At 36.1% G+C, this 18,492-nt stretch overlaps 2 protein-coding genes across 22 annotated transcripts in view; both read left to right on the top strand.

Moving 5' to 3' along the window:
- The window catches only part of eml1 (EMAP like 1), a 59,601-nt gene extending 57,439 nt beyond the window's left edge, over positions 1–2,162 (top strand). For all 14 annotated transcript variants that reach the window (XM_051868732.1, XM_051868733.1, XM_051868734.1 and 11 more), the window contains 3 exons: positions 206–301; positions 548–678; positions 879–2,162. In XM_051868732.1, coding sequence (XP_051724692.1) covers positions 206–301; positions 548–678; positions 879–1,004 — 353 coding nt within the window. In that variant the 3' untranslated portion in view covers positions 1,005–2,162. The remainder of the gene's footprint in view (positions 1–205; positions 302–547; positions 679–878) is intronic.
- Positions 2,163–2,510: 348 nt separating this feature from the next.
- The window catches only part of evla (Enah/Vasp-like a), a 36,324-nt gene continuing 20,342 nt past the window's right edge, over positions 2,511–18,492 (top strand). The window contains exons 1-2 of one of the 8 annotated variants that reach the window (XM_051868750.1): positions 2,511–2,917; positions 11,903–11,947. In XM_051868750.1, the coding sequence (XP_051724710.1) occupies positions 11,928–11,947 (20 nt within the window). In that variant the 5' untranslated portion in view covers positions 2,511–2,917; positions 11,903–11,927. Of the gene's footprint in view, positions 2,918–6,583; positions 6,610–7,447; positions 7,549–7,583; positions 7,883–11,902; positions 11,948–18,492 lie in introns of those variants that run through there. The other 7 variants (XM_051868751.1, XM_051868754.1, XM_051868753.1 and 4 more) reach the window with 7 other exon arrangements.

An 18,492-nucleotide genomic window follows, 5' to 3' on the forward strand; every position in this document is an offset into this window, starting at 1 on the left:
ATCTGACAGCAGATACTGAATCAACAGCTTTCTCATCTGACAGAATAGTCTTTCTTTCATGCACATCTTTCAAAATAAAGAAAAACATTTATAAAATTACATTTTTTGTTGTTGTTCTTGTTTCTTTGACTGCACACTCCACAACCCACAACATCTTGTTGTTAAATCCATCCATTTATACTATAAATTCATCGTTGTCTTTCAGGGATTCCCTCTGTGTGCAAGCAAGTTGTGAGTGTGGAGACCACCCGGGATATTGAATGGGCCACTTTCACCTGCACACTGGGCTTCCATGTTTTTGGTAAGGTTAATGTTTTATGTAATGCATGGCAGTGTGAAATAATTAAAAATATTAAATTTCTACATTTCAGTTTAATTTGTAGTGATAGTAAATAAATACAGCTCAACTGAACATGTCACAGTCTTCCTCATATGTTCATAACTGCACAATAGTGTTATTTAGTAATGTTATTTTTTATAAATGTAAGTGTACAGCAATAAATCTATACGAAAATGTCATGTATTTTCTGTTTGTGTTACTCTTTAGGACTGTGGCCGGATGGCTCAGATGGTACGGACATCAATGCTGTGTGCAGTTCATATGCAAAGAGGCTGCTCGCCACCGGAGACGACTTTGGCAAAGTTCATCTCTTCGCATTCCCCTGCTCTCAGTCTCGAGTAAGAAACAGCACTAAATCTTTTAGACATCAGATAGATACAGGGCCGTAGCTGGGGTATCGAGGAATGGGAGGGAGGTTGATAAGGCTGGGCCCCTCTAACCAACTTTCGCCCCTCTAGCGATGGCCCTGGATAGATATTCATTTTAGCACCACGTAATGTTAAAATATGGTCTTATTTCTCTCTATCTACCTCTGCAGGCTCCTAGTCACATCTACGGTGGACACAGCAGCCACGTCACCAACGTTAACTTCCTGTTTGACGACAGCCACTTAGTCTCTACAGGAGGGAAGGACATGAGCGTAATGCAGTGGCGTGTGGTGTAAAACTACCACTGTCACACTGAACTTTCTTTTTTCTGGGATCAAGTGGCTTGGGAAATCAAAAGTGGAGCCATCGACTACAGACTGAAGTGGAGTCTCGACTTTATTTGCCTTTAATTGTTATCTCAGGACACCAATATTTGAAATGACTCTCTGTTTTGACTGTCTCACACACTCCCTAGGCTATGAAAGAGATGTCTTTGAATAACAAACTAAAGAATCTGCTCTAAAGGTCAAAGATAATGTGATGCCAAAGCACATGGAGGAACATATTTGGAATGAATAGTTCAGTCCAGTATATATAAGACCAATATATGTGATCAAAGCACTAACACTGTAACATGGTAACTTCAAATGTATCATTTAGAGTCTTAAAAAATACCATCAATTATACTCTATCACACTGACTGTGTTTTGATAAATTGCACGTTAACCATCATTTTGTACTAAAAAAAAAATCTGCCTCCATAATCTTTTTTTAACCTCTGCTGCCACTGTCTGGTATGTCGCGGTACTGCAGCCACATTCCCACGGTTGATTTCATTCTATCCTCTGCTGTATTCAAATATTTATTGTGTTCCATGAATTGGAAATGTAAAAAGTTTTTTTTTTTTTTTTAAATCAGCCATCAAAATCTTCTCAAGGGAAAAAAAAGCACGAGTTTGGGAAACAAAGTGACTGTATTGCAGAGTCAAATAGATTAAGGCCTTCAATGACTTTGACTTGTGAAATCACTAGAGCCATCAATCTCTGATTTAGTTTAATCCTCAGTCTGACATCAAATCTGTTTTGTGCATCAACTAGCTTAAGTGAACGTCATAATGTAGTGCACAATTACATTAGAGTTAAGCTCCATTTTCATAACCTCCGCTTGAGAAAACAAACAGTTACAGTCAAATGACTGTAGTATTATTAATAAAACTAAGCATGCACAAGCTTGTTTGTAACTGTCTAACCTATTTTCCATATTCATTGTCAGATATATGGCATAGCCATGAAAAGAGAGGGCAAACATTTTTCTGAAATTTGAGAAAGCTGTGTTTTTAACCAAATAGGCTTTTTGGATCAAGGTTGGTGTGAAGGATAATGGAAATCCACAGCCACATGACAATATCATGGTATATGAATGTATAATAAAATGGGAAAAGTAAGGAAAAAGAATCTGTTGTTTCACCTTGAAAATATAATGTACTGTAAAACCATCTACCCAGGTAGAACAAGAGGGTCATATGAAAACACATATAGTAGTTTCTACATCTGTTTGTTAAACCCTTTGCACTCTAAACAATGAAGCCCTGACCAGCAGCACACGCATTCCTAAACATAATTCATCTTCAAACATAATTTGTTTTTGCCTGTTTATACAACAGAGCCAAATGAGCATGAATAACAGGAAGAGGAGAAATAACAGTAACCCAATGAGGCAGGGCTCAGAGGAAGTTGCAGTGCGGCATATTGGCCACCAGTGGTCGCTGTTCTTCGTATTTGTTTTTACACTATCCCGATAAGCTCCTTTCTCATTGTCATTACACGGAGGAGGAAAATGGCAACTCCAGTGCGCGTTTGCAGTCCGCGATTCAGATCGATGTTGTAGGCGCGACCATGAGCTAAACATGGGATATGTTTTATTCAGCTGTGGTGACATAGAGCGATATGCTGTCGATCTTTCGAGACATCTGCATTGCTTCTGATCAGAGGACCGGCTGTGCATCGCTGGATGAGCATTGAACATTCAAGCTGACCATTGTTTTATGGAATAGTACACGTGTTGTATTAATACTCAGTAAAATACATATTTATGCGCTGATATCTTTACATAGAGCAGCTCGCCTCTGTGGCTTTGCTAAGTTTTTTTTCCTTCACCTTTTTAATTATTTATTACATCCATATTCGTGGGGATATCATCAGAAAATGAGGTAAGCTGTGTTGACACTGCATGTATAAATTAATTTATACATTAAAATGCATTGGTGTATATAAATAAATGCACTGCTATAGATATTTATGTATTTTATAGCACTTGACACTGCTAATCTCAGCTATTAATTGGGTTTGTTTAAAATCTTGTGAGTTCCCTATCTAGACAGCATTTTGGGTGGCCTATATAGAGTTGGCGATTTTGATTCATCCCAGTGACTTGAATCTATCCGTTCACTAAAAAAGATTTGTTCACTCGTTCGTTCTGTCACCTTTTTTAGAAGTTTCACCGTTTCGCCAGTAGGTGGCGACAAGTGAATGCCCTTATATGTGTTATGTGAATCATTGAATCATTCACTCAACTGATTCCTTAAAAATGGTAAATCGTACACAATCAAAATAAATCTTTATAAACCCTTAATACAGTATTGACTACGGATCTGCCAATCCGAACCCTGGTGCGCACCAAACAAGTGGACTGAGACCAATGAAAAGATATGGGTCTCGGTCCGCTTCCAAATGAACTCTGGTGTGGTTCGACTGAAATATGAACGCAACATGGACCAAAGACATGTAAACGAACCAAAAACGACAAAATGTCACAAGATGCGACCCTAAAAAGGGTAAAAAGCTCAAGTATACATCTTTATAGTCACGATGTTGCCCATTACAGTTTGGTACAGGCATCAGAATTGCGTATCCTCGCAGCAGATCTTCGTTTGTGTGTGTGACAAAGAGATTCCTGCCACTGTTTTGACTCCTTTACACATATTATAAGCTCTTCACTAGATCTCAGCTGGTCAAAATTTAGTTCAGATTCAAACAGCTGCTCAATTCGGAACAGCAAGAGTACTACTCTTACCAATTCTGCCATAGAAAGATATGGTAAAAGTAGTAAGAGTAGCATAGTGGGGTTGCGAATGGACCCATGGACTCATATTCCTTCTGAAAGTCCAACAAAATAAATGCGAGGTTGATTGCCATTTGCCGCTCCTATATTCGCATTTAAAAGTATGAATCAGTTCATGGAGCGATTTGGTAACTTAAAAAGATGAATTTAAATAATTGATGAGTTTACAAATCAAACACTATTAGCCATCATTAGGACACGCCCAGAAGTCGATCCACAGAAAAGCTTTCTGGGTAGTCAGCTCATAGGATTTGGCACACAGCCACTGAAAGCTCGAGGTGAGGCCCTTTATGAGAGAGCAGATTATTCACCTGTTTTCTGTTCTGCTGACATCAGCGGAGATAGTGACAGTATTTGGGGTGTGTAACGCTTATTCAGTGTACCGAGATGCAGAGTAGGCTATTGATGCCGATGGCCATGATGATTTTCATTGAACTTTCAATAAACGTGACCACACAAAGTATTTTATCGTTAATAAAATGAATGGAGCATTACATGCGCTAGTCTCCACCCGTGCAGTGGATATTCACTGGGTGTGTTCAGAGTAAATCTGGTAATAACGATTCTTGTATTCATGGTTAGTTGTGCTTTGGAAACAAATGCATCTGTAATCAAATCACAAATAACAGTGAGTGAGCATGATATTTATCACTTCACAATTGTAATTCTCAAAATTAAGAAAAGACTACTGTTTATAGTTAATTTACTAATTATTATAGAGGAAAATGGTTTACTGTAGTGAGCAGAAATTTCACTTGATGTTTTAAATAAAAATCTGATTTCTACAGTTGATTTTAGTCCCTTAAGCTATTGTGAAATCACTAACTTGTAAATTTGTATAGTAAGCATGTACAGTAAGTTCATACAAAATATCAACATCAACATGCACATAAGTTTTTCATTATCTTCATATAAGTGCATTTATTCCAGCCTCTCTTTAGTCTTCCTCATGTGTCTGCTTTCCCTTTCCTTTATTCTCTCTCTGTCTGGACTAGAAGGAAGTCTTAAATTGTGCTGGACCGGGTTGCGTTCTCGCCAACAGGAAACTGAGGAACCGGTTCAGTGGAATGATTTATTCAACCCTTGACTCTCTGAGCAAAAGTCTTTACTTCACAATATAGGCTATTTTTAGCACTAGTGCTCCATTATGGAGAGGTTAGGGCATTCACTTCACAGACTTGATTCAATTCAGGAACGCTAGAAAGTGCTGAGCGAGTTTGTGAGGGAGAGCTGTAAGAGCACACCATGAGGTGGGCTAGAGAAGTACAGCGCATACTGTCCCTAGTAATTTGTGTGTGTAACTATTTTTTTCCCCAAAAATCCTGTGGTGATGGGGAGGGGGGCACAAGGAGAATCTTAGACCCCACTTAGACCTGGCCCTAATTTGTTGGCAGGCAGTAATGAGTGTATAAAATGAGCTTTTTATACTCACTGGCAATGAGATCTGTTGATTAGCTGAACCATACGAACACATGGATTGTGTTCGTTTTCGTGTATGAGTTCAACAGTATGTAGAAGATCCTGTTTTCGGTTAAACATTGGAATGATACAAATGCCTGTCTCTTTAGGTTGAAACACTTCTGTCAGATTTGCTAGTTGCTAGTAATGCTTAATATATTTGCTGTTGTTTATGAGGATGTTTTGTCTTTTCGTTATTTTTGACTTGTCGAGCTAAAGCAAATGTATTTCCTGGAAGTGTTTCCTCTTGCGTAATTTATCTGAGACCCCGAAGATGTATCAAATCCAGCTGTCACGATTCATTCTGTCATTTTCAAGGAACCAAGAGACTCCTCTTCCAGCACAAACAATTTTTACTACAGCATGGCACTATATTTTATTGAGCCACAGTGTATATACGTTTCTTAAAAGTTTCATTATCAACTTTCAAAATATCAGTTATCTGCGAATTTCTTTTTTTTTTGTCCATGGCACCCAGTGAAGTACAAGCACAGCCTCTAGAGGGGAAGTAAAAACAATCACTCACTCCTTCTGGGAGGTTTTGTTATGATGCAATCATTGTTGTCAGATTCACAAACAAATGAATCTCATATACAGAGCCCTGCATGTGTCAACAAAAAAACACCAAGATATTGTGGTCATGATTTAAAGGGATAGTTCACCCAAAAATGAAAATTTGATGTTTATCTGCTTACCCCCAGGGCATCCAAGATGTAGGTGACTTTGTTTCTTCAGTAGAACACAAATGATGATTTTTAACTCCAACCGTTGCGGTCTGTCAGTCGTATAATGCATGGCAATGGGAACTCCATCTATAAGAGTCAAAAAAACATGCACAGACAAATCCAAATTAAACCCTGCGACTCGTGACGACACATTGATGTCCTAAGACATGAAACGATCGGTTTGCCTTGCGCATCCAGTGTGTGAGGTCTGAACGCGTTCTGATGACGAAAGTGATGTCTCACACTCATTGAAGTATAAGCCTGAGACATCACTTCCGTCATCAGAACGCGCATTCAGACCTCACCAACCGGATGCGCAAGGCAGTTGGACATAGTGGTGTTTTAGAGGTAAAAAATGATATAAATACTATTTTGTTTCTCGCACAAACCGATCGTTTCCTGTCTTAGGACATCAGTGTGTCGTCACGAGCCGCAGGGTTTAATTTGGATTTGTCTGTGCATGTTTTTTTGACTCTTACAGATGGAGTTACCATTGACAAGCATTATACGACTGACAGACCGCAACGGTTGGAATTAAAAATCATCATTTGTGTTCTACTGAAGAAACAAAGTAACCTACATCTTGGATGCCCTGGGGGTAAGCAGATAAACATCAAATTTTCATTTTTGGGTGAACTATCCCTTTAAGAATTTGTTCCCAGGTCTCTCAACTTATTACTTTGTTCCTTCGTTTTAGTTGAATCATTGCCACAATTTGATTAAAACAAGGGAAAGCGTTATTACTGTGTGGCCATGATTCACATAAAACGAGGGAAAGGATTATTCAAATGTGGCCACAGTTTAACAGAAATAACTAATTAATATGTCATAGAAAGTAACCATTCATTCGTGACCACAATATATATTGTTTTCTGCATGTAATGTGCGGGGTCCGTACTTATGAGACAATACTACTAATGTATTGGTCAAATAGACTCATGTATTAGTTTGTATTATTCTAATGAATCATTCACTGAATCTTCCAGACCAGTACTGACTCAATCTGACTCATTATTGAACCGCAAGTCATCATAACTTTTATTCTTGTCCGAATCAAAATTAACCTGCCGTGCTAACTCCTACCGTGTTATATGTACTACCATGTCATATATCTTAACATATAGGCTAATTGTTGGTTACATATTAATATAGTTATTTATATTTAAAAAAGCAATCAAATATGTTAAATTGAATGCTTTATTATTTATATATACACAGAGTATGTACTGCATGTATGCATATATACATATTTATATGTATATAATTACAGTTTCCTATGTACATGCTTGATTAAGCTTGTTGGACTAAACTGTGTGATTTAAACTCATCAAGATAAATATTTTCTTCCAATGAATACCAGCAGCCTTCTTCTGCATGCTTCTAACTGTAGGAATGAGAATATGTGTATGTGTGTCTAAGGGTCATGTGGCTGTTTCTCGGCTGTATTTCTGTTGTGGAAAGAGACTTCTTTAAGGCACAGACCGCCTTCCAATCCTTTGAGTGGATAAGAATGGATGTGAGCAGGACAAGGTGACTGGTCCGTATCTGTCACATGTCTCCCTCTCTCCTTCTTTCTCTCTCTCTTTTTCTCTCTCTCTCTCATTCTCTCGTTTTCTTCTCCTACCCTCCCTTATCTCTTTTTTCTTTCGCACACTGCCTGTTTTTGCATTATTGAATCTCAGAAATGAGTGCACTTCGTGTTTTACCTAGCTGAGAGGATGAGGGATGAAATAGGCACAGACTTTTCTCGCTTTGATCCCCCCTCCTTTTCCTTGTTTTCTTTTTGTTTCATCCAGCTGTAAGGAATTTTCTTTCTCCTTGGTTTCTTCGGCGCTCCAGCTTCCCAATATGTATTCTTTTGATGACTATGGGTAAGAATCTTTCCTCTGTGGTTTTTGATATAACCCTATTTTGTTTAGTTCCTCTGAGGATTACCGGACGTTTCGCCTTAAAAAAAACTTTTGCTGTTTACTTCATAACGGTTTCGAATGATCGAAGTGCCTTTTAGTATGTTAACTTAGTGATTTTTTTTTCCCGCCAGCTGTTCCCTGAGTGGAACGCACTGATTAACCTTTAAAAACATGCTTGGGTTCAATAGCTACAGTGCAGGAGTCCCAAACCCACTCCATGTTTTACTGTTGAGTCATTTAGCATTTTGGAAAAACATGGGTTTAAATAAAAAACCAGGACACTGGATTGGAATTTTCAGTCTGTATTTTTATAGCATTGTGAGTTTTATCCTGCAACTTGTGTACTGCAGACTGTTTTAGGACTAGAGGATCTTTTTACAGTGTATACTGTATAGTACATTGTTTTTGTATACGGATGTTGTGGATGAGCCTTTGGAAGAAATGTTCTTTGAAATTCAAGACAGAAAATGTTGAGTATTTTTGGCTTAATGGAGATGTAAAACTGGAAAAAAACTGAGTTAGGCAAGATAGTTTACAGGAAATGAAAATGTGATGTCCCACAACTGGGAAGAACTCCAGGCAGTGAAGCCATGTGCCATGTAGGGACAACAGTGTGGTTGAGCCTGAATTTGAGATCTTTTTGAGCATTTGTTCCAAAGCAGAGCCAATTTTGTCATACAATTCCTTCACTAAAGCTCTTTATTTTGCTTCAGAGACACCAAGGTTAGAATGTACTGACAGTGACGAGACAATTTTTTAGTTATACTCATGGTATTACAGGACGTACACATGGTAACCTATTAGTAACCAGTGAAGGCAAAACAATCCTTGAAGATTTGTTGAAACTAGACTGACTACACAGCTCCTTCCTCTTTCATTCTGTCTGCCGCTGACTGTTTTCTTTCTATATTTGTCTTCTAAAGAATTGTAACCTAATATGAACCTATTTTCACTTCTGATTGCTAGCGCACTAGTTATTCAAATTATTTGCCTTTAAGGATAAGGATTAGTTAGAGTGTCCGGCACCTGGTGTACTATGACCAGAAGGTGGGGGAAGGGTATGGGCCATTTGTCCACTTTTCTCATCACCAAGGAAACTGCTTCCTAACTCGATACCAAGGTCTGATGTCTAGGTTAATTCTAGTCAATAGGATGCATTTCTCTAATGCATAAGATGTCTCACTGCTCATAGAAGTTGCTTTGACAATTAAAAGTGATAAAAGCCTGATCTTTTTTCTCCCCATTAAGGGCCTATTTACACTTGTCACTTAATGCATTTTTACTGGTTAAAACTGTTTTATTTACACTTGACCACATGTGTCTCTCTCCACAAAATGAATATGAGATCTTCAGTTCCCATGCTATATGCAAATACAACAGGGTTCACGTCACCGAAAGCAACAGACATGCGCTGCAATTTATTTAACATCAGCTTATTTCAAGATCAAAGACCGCAATAGGAGAGTGAGCTGCGTCAGCATTATTGAGAGAATATAGCGCTCACCACTATGAAAATAACTCTGTGTTGAGCTTTCAGAATGTGACGCCAAATATTGAATTTTATTTGTGGCAGCCTGCTTGCTGAAGAAAGACGTTCAACTGTTCAGATATTTGGGCCATATCTGTGGCGAGGTGTATTGCAGTAGCGTTGTCATATCTGGCTACCAGGAGCCGGTATAACACTCTCACATTTGTTTTTCTAACATTTTGGGTGTAGTAAAATTTGCATACATGGCTTTTACACTTTGCCAGTTTCATCTGAAATGCATCCCAAACCACCCCCTGAAGTGGTTTGTCTCAAAAGCATTTCGGAGGGAATTTACACCTGGTCTTTTCATGGTTGGATAGCTATCTGATCAGAGAAAATGCTGTTAAATGCAATTTAAAGTTTAATTCAGTACAGCAGGAATGATGGTGGGGATATGGTTGTAAAGGGAACTGGGTATGTAACCAGGTTATAGGTTTGAATCCTGCAAGAGGCCATTCTTGTGCCAATCTTTGTGCTCTTGAGCACAAATACTGCCTTTGCCAAGGCTCTTCACTACACTTAATCCTGGGTCATGTCTTTTTTAACCATACACTTTAAAAAAATGTTGGGTTAAAAACAACCCAAGTTGGGTTGAAAATGGACAAACCCAGCGGTTGGGTTAAATGTTTGCCCAATGTGCTGCATAGGCAGTTTTATTTAACCCAACTATTGTTTAAAAATATATGACTGGCTTAAAATGAACCATAAATAGTTTGGAAATTAAAAATCAGACACATAATTACTAGAGGAAACAATAATAATCAAAAGGTGAACATTTATTAATAAACAATTTAGTAAATGTTTATAGTTTAACATTCATCAATAAATGTTCATTTATTAAACATATTAATGTTAATTTTCAACATATTGTGGGTTCATTTTAAGCAAGTAATACAGTAATTTTTAAACAATAGTTGAGTTAAATAAAACAACCCAGCACGTTGGGCAAACATTTAACCCAACTGCTGGGTTTGTCCATTTTCAACCCAACTTGGGTTGTTTTTAATCCAGCATTTTTTAGTGTAGGTTAAAGGGCTAGCTCACCTAAAAATGTTGTTCCAAGCTTGTATGACATAACGGAAGATTTTTTTTGAAGAATTGGAACATCGCACTACTGCATGGACAAAACAAACATACAAAAAAAAAAAAATTTTTTTAATTGAGACATATTATGTTGCAAAAAATAAAGAGAGTTGTATAGGCCATTTATAGAAGGGATTGTTCCAGTCCTGGCTTCTGATTGTTCAATACAGTATTCTTGCTGAAATCAACAATATATAGTAGCTTCTATGACACAAAACATCTGTCTGTTCACCATATCACACCTATAGCATATATATATATATATATAAATATATATTTGCAGTGCTCTTATTGCAGTCTTGATGAATTTTTGCTTGTTAAAATAACTAGGGATGCACCAATATTAAAATTCTGGCTGATTCGATAAATCAGTTGTTTTAATTTTATAATTGATAACTGATAAATGGCCAATGTTATATTTAAACACTTAAAACTTAAATGCTACAAGTAAATTTAATCATAACTATAAAAAATATACTTATTTTGATATTTGTAAAGATTAAAGAGATTTGCATAAAATAAAGACTTAAAATAAAGCATAAGTCCTGGTTTCTCTTTCCATTATGGCCCATTTCCAATCTTCCTTCTGGGTTAATACAATAGCACTTTTCCTTATCTCATATTTTCATATCTCTTTTAGCCTCAACATACTGGAATTAATGCTGGCCAGCTTTAGTTAGTTAAACTTCAAGGTCACTGAAAAATGGGAGAACTATTGTCATCATTTAAAGTGGACAGCTAGTTTCCAGTGCTCAACCCTCTCATTTTGTCAGTTCTTTGAAAGTCACTCTTGTGTGATAAAATGCTGACCAATGTATGCTGGCTAGCATATCCTCTGGTTTCACTTTAAATGTGTCAGTGACAGTCTGGCTGACTGTCCTTTTTGTGACCTGCCACAGACATTTCTAGTAAGTAGTAAATGTACTGTAAAACTGTCATTCCTCTCTCACAAAAATGATTTGGTGAATGATTTTTTTACTGACACACTGAAACAGAAATTAGTTTTCATTTAGCCAAAAACTCTACGCCGAAACCAAAAATAATTGATCGGATTTATTATGAACACTCAAATAAAACTGTTGAATTATAAACATTTAAACTGCACATAAGGCAGTTTTTATAAACTTTTTAAGGATCCAATTCTGTTTCTACTCCAATTTGTTATTGAAAAATAAATATTTAAAAGGTGGCTGTAATAACCTGTTTCCATGTTATATATAAATATAATGATTATGTAATATAGTGCATATGTTTGGCAAAATTCTTCTCTAGAGGAGAGGTATTTTTTGTAGCTGACTAAATACTTTCCTGAGGTAAATGTAACATTACGTGACATTGTCTACAAGCTGATTTATTGATGTCTTCCTTAGGTTGAAACACTGATTTGGAGAGTACATGAGACATGATACATTTCAGTAAGTTGTACTGTCTCTTTCAAAATTCCTTCTGATGTTCATTCATGTTTATTTCGTGCTATAACTAGTAGTAAAGAGGAAGAGGTAATATGTTCACATGATCTGAAGCGGCTATAACAATCTGTCATGCCACATTAAAGAGCACCAAATCACATTTATTGTTTGAATTTCAGTTTATAATTGGCAGAATTTGAAAGACTTTTTTATATCATAAGTAACATAGCAAAAAGTTTATGATTATTGGATGGTAGGTGCTCTACAAATAATGTTTAGTGAAGTTTTGTTCACGCATCAGCTAAAAACAGCATATACTTAAAGATCTCTGTTCATCAAAATGAAGATTGATTAAAAAAATAAATAAATAAAAAAGGGATATTGTTAACCAAGCCCTATCTTCTTCACAGCTAACAGGTTTACTTGTAGCTTATCCTCGTCATTTTCACTAAACAGACGCTGATACACAGTCAAGATGCATCATTGGAAAAGCGCTAATTAAATGTCACCGTTTCAGTAAATGATTTCGGCCCTCCAAAACTGTTTCGGCCAAAAAATTTCAGCACATCACTAGTTTTTAATTGTATGCCATCTTTGCTACAAGTTGTTGTACATGTTGCTTTCAAACACTTTCGTTTGTGTTTGTTTAAGTGCTTACTAAGCATCAAAGGTTTTTATTTACAGTGTGTTTTTACAAGGATTGAGCATCGTAGCCGATCACAATCATTTCTGTTGAACGTGTGAACGCAATGGCCAATCAGAGTTGCCAATCAGAATCTGCTTAACACTGCTGAAAACACTAGGGATGGGCATTTTTGGCAATTTTTCATTTCAATCATCGATAGGTTTCAAACACGAGTAATCGAGTACTCAGGGGCGGGGCTTGTGCGGGGGGCGGGGCATGGCCCATTAATGTTAAAAATATGACATGAAAACCTGTCTATGAAAACATGAACACGTGATTAGAACAGTGTTAGAATATGATTATGATGCAGCAATGTTATTAAGAAGCATCTAAAAGGAACAGCAGTAGCATTAGCACTGTCTCATTTTCAATTCCTCGGTCACAGCTGGATGGGGGGTTGGGCGTCATGAGGTAATCCCCCTCAGGGTTAGACAAAACAACACACATCTACTGTCAGGCCGTTCTCTTACAGGGGAAAACCTGATCCTGTGACACCCGGGTGCTAGAAAGTGGGACCCTACTGTTGACCACTCACTCACTGTTGACCCTGTTTCTCTTCCTTGCTTTTACTTTCTTTCCACTTTGTCACATCAACTGAGAGCATACAACCTTACAGATTGTCATTTGCCTGTTTTTTTTATTTTTTTTTTGAGGATATGATGGGATTATGACGTTTAAAACTGCTTATTTAATCTTGGAACGGCTCTCTAGATGATTTAAAGCTTGTTTGGTTGGAAGTACACATCTGTTGTGCTGTACTACATCAGGTCTATTTTACGTATGTGTTTGAGATACATTAAAGCACGTTTGGTTGAGGGTTCACATCTGCCGTTGAGCAGTACAGGTCTGTTTTGTGGATCTATGAGAGATGGATGCTCATTCTGTCCAGTTCTGCCTACCACAGAGCCACAGTGACTCTGGTCTTCATACGAGTGGATGCAAAATAAGGTCAGTGTGATTTCCAGTTCACATCAGGAACATAATGTGAGGTTTATTAAACATTTTAAAATGGTTGAAGAACATGTCTGAAGATGTTTCTTTTGGCGCAAGGAAATAGAAGGAACCTGATTGTTTATGTTTATATCCTAGCATGAATCTGAAATGCTTCAGAACATCAAGTGGCAAGGCAATAGAGTATCAATATTGTACACAAATTTAGAAAAACTATATGTGTATGTGATATGGAAAAAGGATGTGTTTTCTGCTCCCCTTTAAAGTTGATAAGCCTATTTATTTTCCTGTTCTGAATGTATTTTAATGTATTTTATTTTAATATTTATTTATGTTTATATATATATATATATATATATATATATATTTCTGTTATTTATTTATTTGTATTATTTTTATCTATTTAGAAGGTTTTGCACCCCAATTTTGGGTTGCTAACTTGCTAGTGTGAACCATTTCAAGCAATTGCAGAACTAGTGATGCTCACTGATGAATTATTATTGAGGGTTGGTTTATGTGGAAACACTGTGAAGATGTTCTGTGAGGGACCATGTTTAATTTATGCCGTTATTAAAGAAAGAGTTGCTTTAGGGGAGATGTTCACTTTCGGTCCAGTGACTCTTTTAAAAAGATGTGGTGAGTGTTTCTGTAGTACCTCCAGCAGTAAAACACAAGACATGCACCAGCTTTCAGTCTAACCCTATCCAGCTTTATTGAGAACATTCTTTAGATATTATCTTCCTCTCAGTCAAAACCTCATTTAATTTTCACCTCAAAAGCCATATGTGAAATTAGCAAGATTTGAATGTAATCTTAGCTTTTTTTGAAATGTAAGTTTTTTGAAAGCGTGCACCTTAGAGAATGACAGATAATGCCACAGTCTTCGTTCAGGATAAATCTAGCATTATAAACCTCATAACCCTGCCTGAAACATTTAGCTGAGCACTTAAGCACATTAATTCAGAAGCAAAAAAGACCATTAGGCTATCAGCACTGCTTCTATCATTGTAACTTTAGTGAAGCCTGTGTGTGTATGGATGTGGATTTTGGGGGGAGGGTAAATTTGACATACATTGAAGTTAAGTGATGTTCTTTAGGAGCTGACACATATTTGTATTCGTGGTGTGTGGACAAATGGCCAATGCTGCCATTATTTTACAAATTTTACTGAATAAATTACATTCACTTTTTTTTTTTTTTTTTGCATTAATAGTATCATTATGCCCCAGTAGTTGTATAACAGGCTAATTATTATAATGTTTTTATTTATTCATGTTTTTATAATGTTTAATATTAAAACAGTTAACAAAAAATATCATATTTACATTAACATAAATTCTGACACTAGTTGCTGGCTTTAGTAATATGGTATGATACTCAAAATTTGCTCACCTCACCTTGGATTTATTTTTCCACTAAGCTTGGTACAATGCATTCTGGGATTGTTTTCACTGCAAAGGATATGTGTGTTCTCATGATTGTTAATAGTTTGTGTTTTTTTATTTCTTTACTAGCTCACACTTACAGATCAAAAGTTTGACAGTAAAGACATTTATAATGTTACAAAAACATCTATTAAATTGTAATATTTTACATTATTGCTGTTTTTGCTGTATTTTTGATCAAATAAATGCAGCCTTGGTGAGAATAAGAGACTTTCCTTCATGGCTGCCAGATCAAAAGAGTCTTAATAGTCATTTCAACTCAATATTTGTTAGCTATCTGGCTAAATATCATGTTTGGTTGATAAAATAAACATATGTTATTTCAAAAGTGTAGTTTGTTATTGTTATCATCGTTGCATACCATGAAATAACTAAAACCAATTACAATTAGTCTGATTTAGGGCTGAAAACGGTGCGTCAACGTAATCGATTACGTCGATTATACACTTTTTATGTTCATCCCTAATCCCCTGTCATGTTTCACATAAAACAAAACTCTTCATTCAGATGCTAATGGGTAGTAAGGCTGTGTAATACGGTTGTGTTCATACAGCGTTTTGTTTTTTATATGTGTGACAACCCCATTCTGACACCTGCACATTTTCAGGACTCAGAACTCAATGAACGGAACCGCACTGGACAACTAGTTGTCTGCCATGTCATAGAATGTGAGAGCCACTGTGAACTGCACAATCATGATGGGTTTAGTTTACTCACGGAGACAGAGAAATGATTTGCGTCCATCTGCAGATCCACCGGAGCTGCAGTGGGTGCGAGCTGCGAGGCGTGGAGTTCAAACTTAGGCTACTCTCTGCACTCGATTACTGTTTCATTGTTGTCAAGTCATTGTTGGTTGTTTCTGATGGATGATCTCACACCTTTAATAACACACTGTCAATTGTGATAAAGCATCACGATTAGGGATGAACATAAACAGTGCATAATCGGCATAATCGATTTTGCCGATGCGTCGTTCTAGCCCTAGTCTGATTATGTAGCGGCCGATTATGTTCCTTGTTTTCCTCTGTGCTCTGTGACATTTACTTGCTTGATGTAGATTACTGTGTTGCAGGAGACGTTAAATCCAGATCTTGTTGGAAGTCAGCCTGTAATCCAGGTTCTTAGGCCTCAGAAGCCCTGTGAGTGGGAAGTGTCCCTCATAGGCAGAGATTTAGCTTGGTTCCCACCCTTCCCAAAATGATTACTGGGTTACAAGCTAAAAAATGCATCCCCGTTTCCTACAAACTCTCATTTGTTTCAGATCCATCCTCCCACACTCTAATAACAGGGGACTTCCATATTTTACTTGCTTTAGAAACATTTACAGGGCTCATTTTGTGTAGCATTTTTGCTATAAGCTAAAAATAACCTAACTATAATTTTAAGTGTGTACTTCTAAGTGCTTCACTGAACTGTCTCACAGTAAATACTTGTGTTTGCGTGTTATTTCAAATGCAAAAAAACAAAAACAAAACGGTTTTATTCACTGACCAGGTGCTATGTGCACTGAAGTAGCACTGACATTTAAGTATTTAAATTAATTCAGTGTCATACATGTCAAACTCTGCTTATTTCTATGCAAATTAGGCTTATTATAGATTGTGCCAATTACAAAACTTGCTATGTGCAATTAATGCTGCGCTGTTATCACCCGCAGAAAGCACGCGGTAAAAGTAATTTAATTTAAAAGAGATGTTTATGTACATCTTTTAATCATGGCATCGGTTCTTCATTAAATGATGATCAAATGATGAAGAGTGTAACATCCAGGCATATATCCAGATGCACAGTGTAGACAAGCACACTATAGGCTTAGAGCCAATTTAGGCACATTCTGTTATTTTCCTCTGAAATCTGGGCAAACGAGGCACTGAAGATCTTATGACCAGACATAAGCAGAGTTGGACCTTGTGTTTGGCCTTGAGCTGAGACAAAATGTTTTTTACATGAGATTAAAAGGAGCCTAGCCCTGTCAAGCTCTCTCTCTTTTGGTTATTGAGACAGAATTTGGGTGAGTGGAGACCAGGTTCACTGAGGGTGTGATGATGATGGCAGAAGCCAAATGGGAAATGCCAGGCTTTTCACAGCTTTTATTAATTATGGCAGCTTATCAACTGGGAGTCTAAGGCCGATAACAGATTTTCTCGCCCTTCTCTTATGCCGTCTTGAAAGAATTCAAAGTATCTTGGCTTGGAATGTGCAGAACTACATATTTTCAAAATTTATTAGTTGGTGAGTTGCCTGAATGAATAGTCAACTATTGATTGGTTTTAAAGAGATCACCAAACATCTGTTACAGGAATGTAATAACTATCTAGTTATTAAATATATATATATATTAAAAAATCTGGAAAAATGTAGTTGAACTCTTACAATCCAACATTTTCACTTCGGCTGAATCATTTTTTTTTGTATATTTTGTAGGTATACAACACATTATATATGTATATTTGTGTATATATATATATATATATATATATATATATATATAATATACACAACCAGTCAAAAGTTTGGAAACATTACTATATTTGATGTTTTTGAACGAAGTCTCTTATGCTCATTAAGGCTGCATTTATTTCATAATAAATACAGAAAAAACAATAATATTGTGAAATATTATTACAATTTAAAATTATGGTTTTCTATTTTAATATACTTTAAAATGTAATTTATTTCAGTGATGCAAAGCTGAATTTTCAGCATCATTACTCCAGTCTTCAGTGTCACATGATCCTTCAGAAATCATTGTAATATGATGATTTATTATCAATGTTGGAAACAGTTGTGCTGCTTAATATTATTTTATAACCTGTGATACTTTTTACTTTTTCTTTGATGAATAAAAAGTTAAAAAATATCAGCATTTATTTAAAATAGAAATCTTTTGTAACAATATACACTACCGTTCAAAAGTTTGGGGTCAGTAATTTTTTTTTCTTTCTTTTTTTTGAAAGAAATTAATACTTTTATTCAGCACGGATGTGTTCAATTGATAAAAAGTGATAGTAAAGATTTATATTGTTAGAAAAGATTTATATTTTAAATAAATGCTGTTCTTTTTAACCTTTTATTCATCAATGAATCCTGAAAAAAGTATCACAGGTTCCAAAAAAATATTAAGCAACACAACTGTTTTCAACATTGATAATAAATCATCATATTACAATGATTTCTGAAGGATCATGTGACACTGAAGACTGGAGTAATGATGCTGACAATTCAGCTTTGCATCACAGAAATAAATTATATTTTAAAGTATATTAAAATAGAAAACCATAATTTTAAATTGTAATAATATTTCACAATATTATTGCTTTTCTGTATTTATTATGAAATAAATGCAGCATTAATGAGCATAAGAGACTTCGTTCAAAAACATTAAAAATAGTAATGTTTCCAAACTTTTGACTGGTAGTGTGTATATATATATATATATATATATATATATAATATTTATATATGTGAGC

This window comes from Ctenopharyngodon idella, chromosome 17 (assembly GCF_019924925.1).
Source record: "Ctenopharyngodon idella isolate HZGC_01 chromosome 17, HZGC01, whole genome shotgun sequence".
NCBI lineage: Eukaryota > Metazoa > Chordata > Actinopteri > Cypriniformes > Xenocyprididae > Ctenopharyngodon > Ctenopharyngodon idella.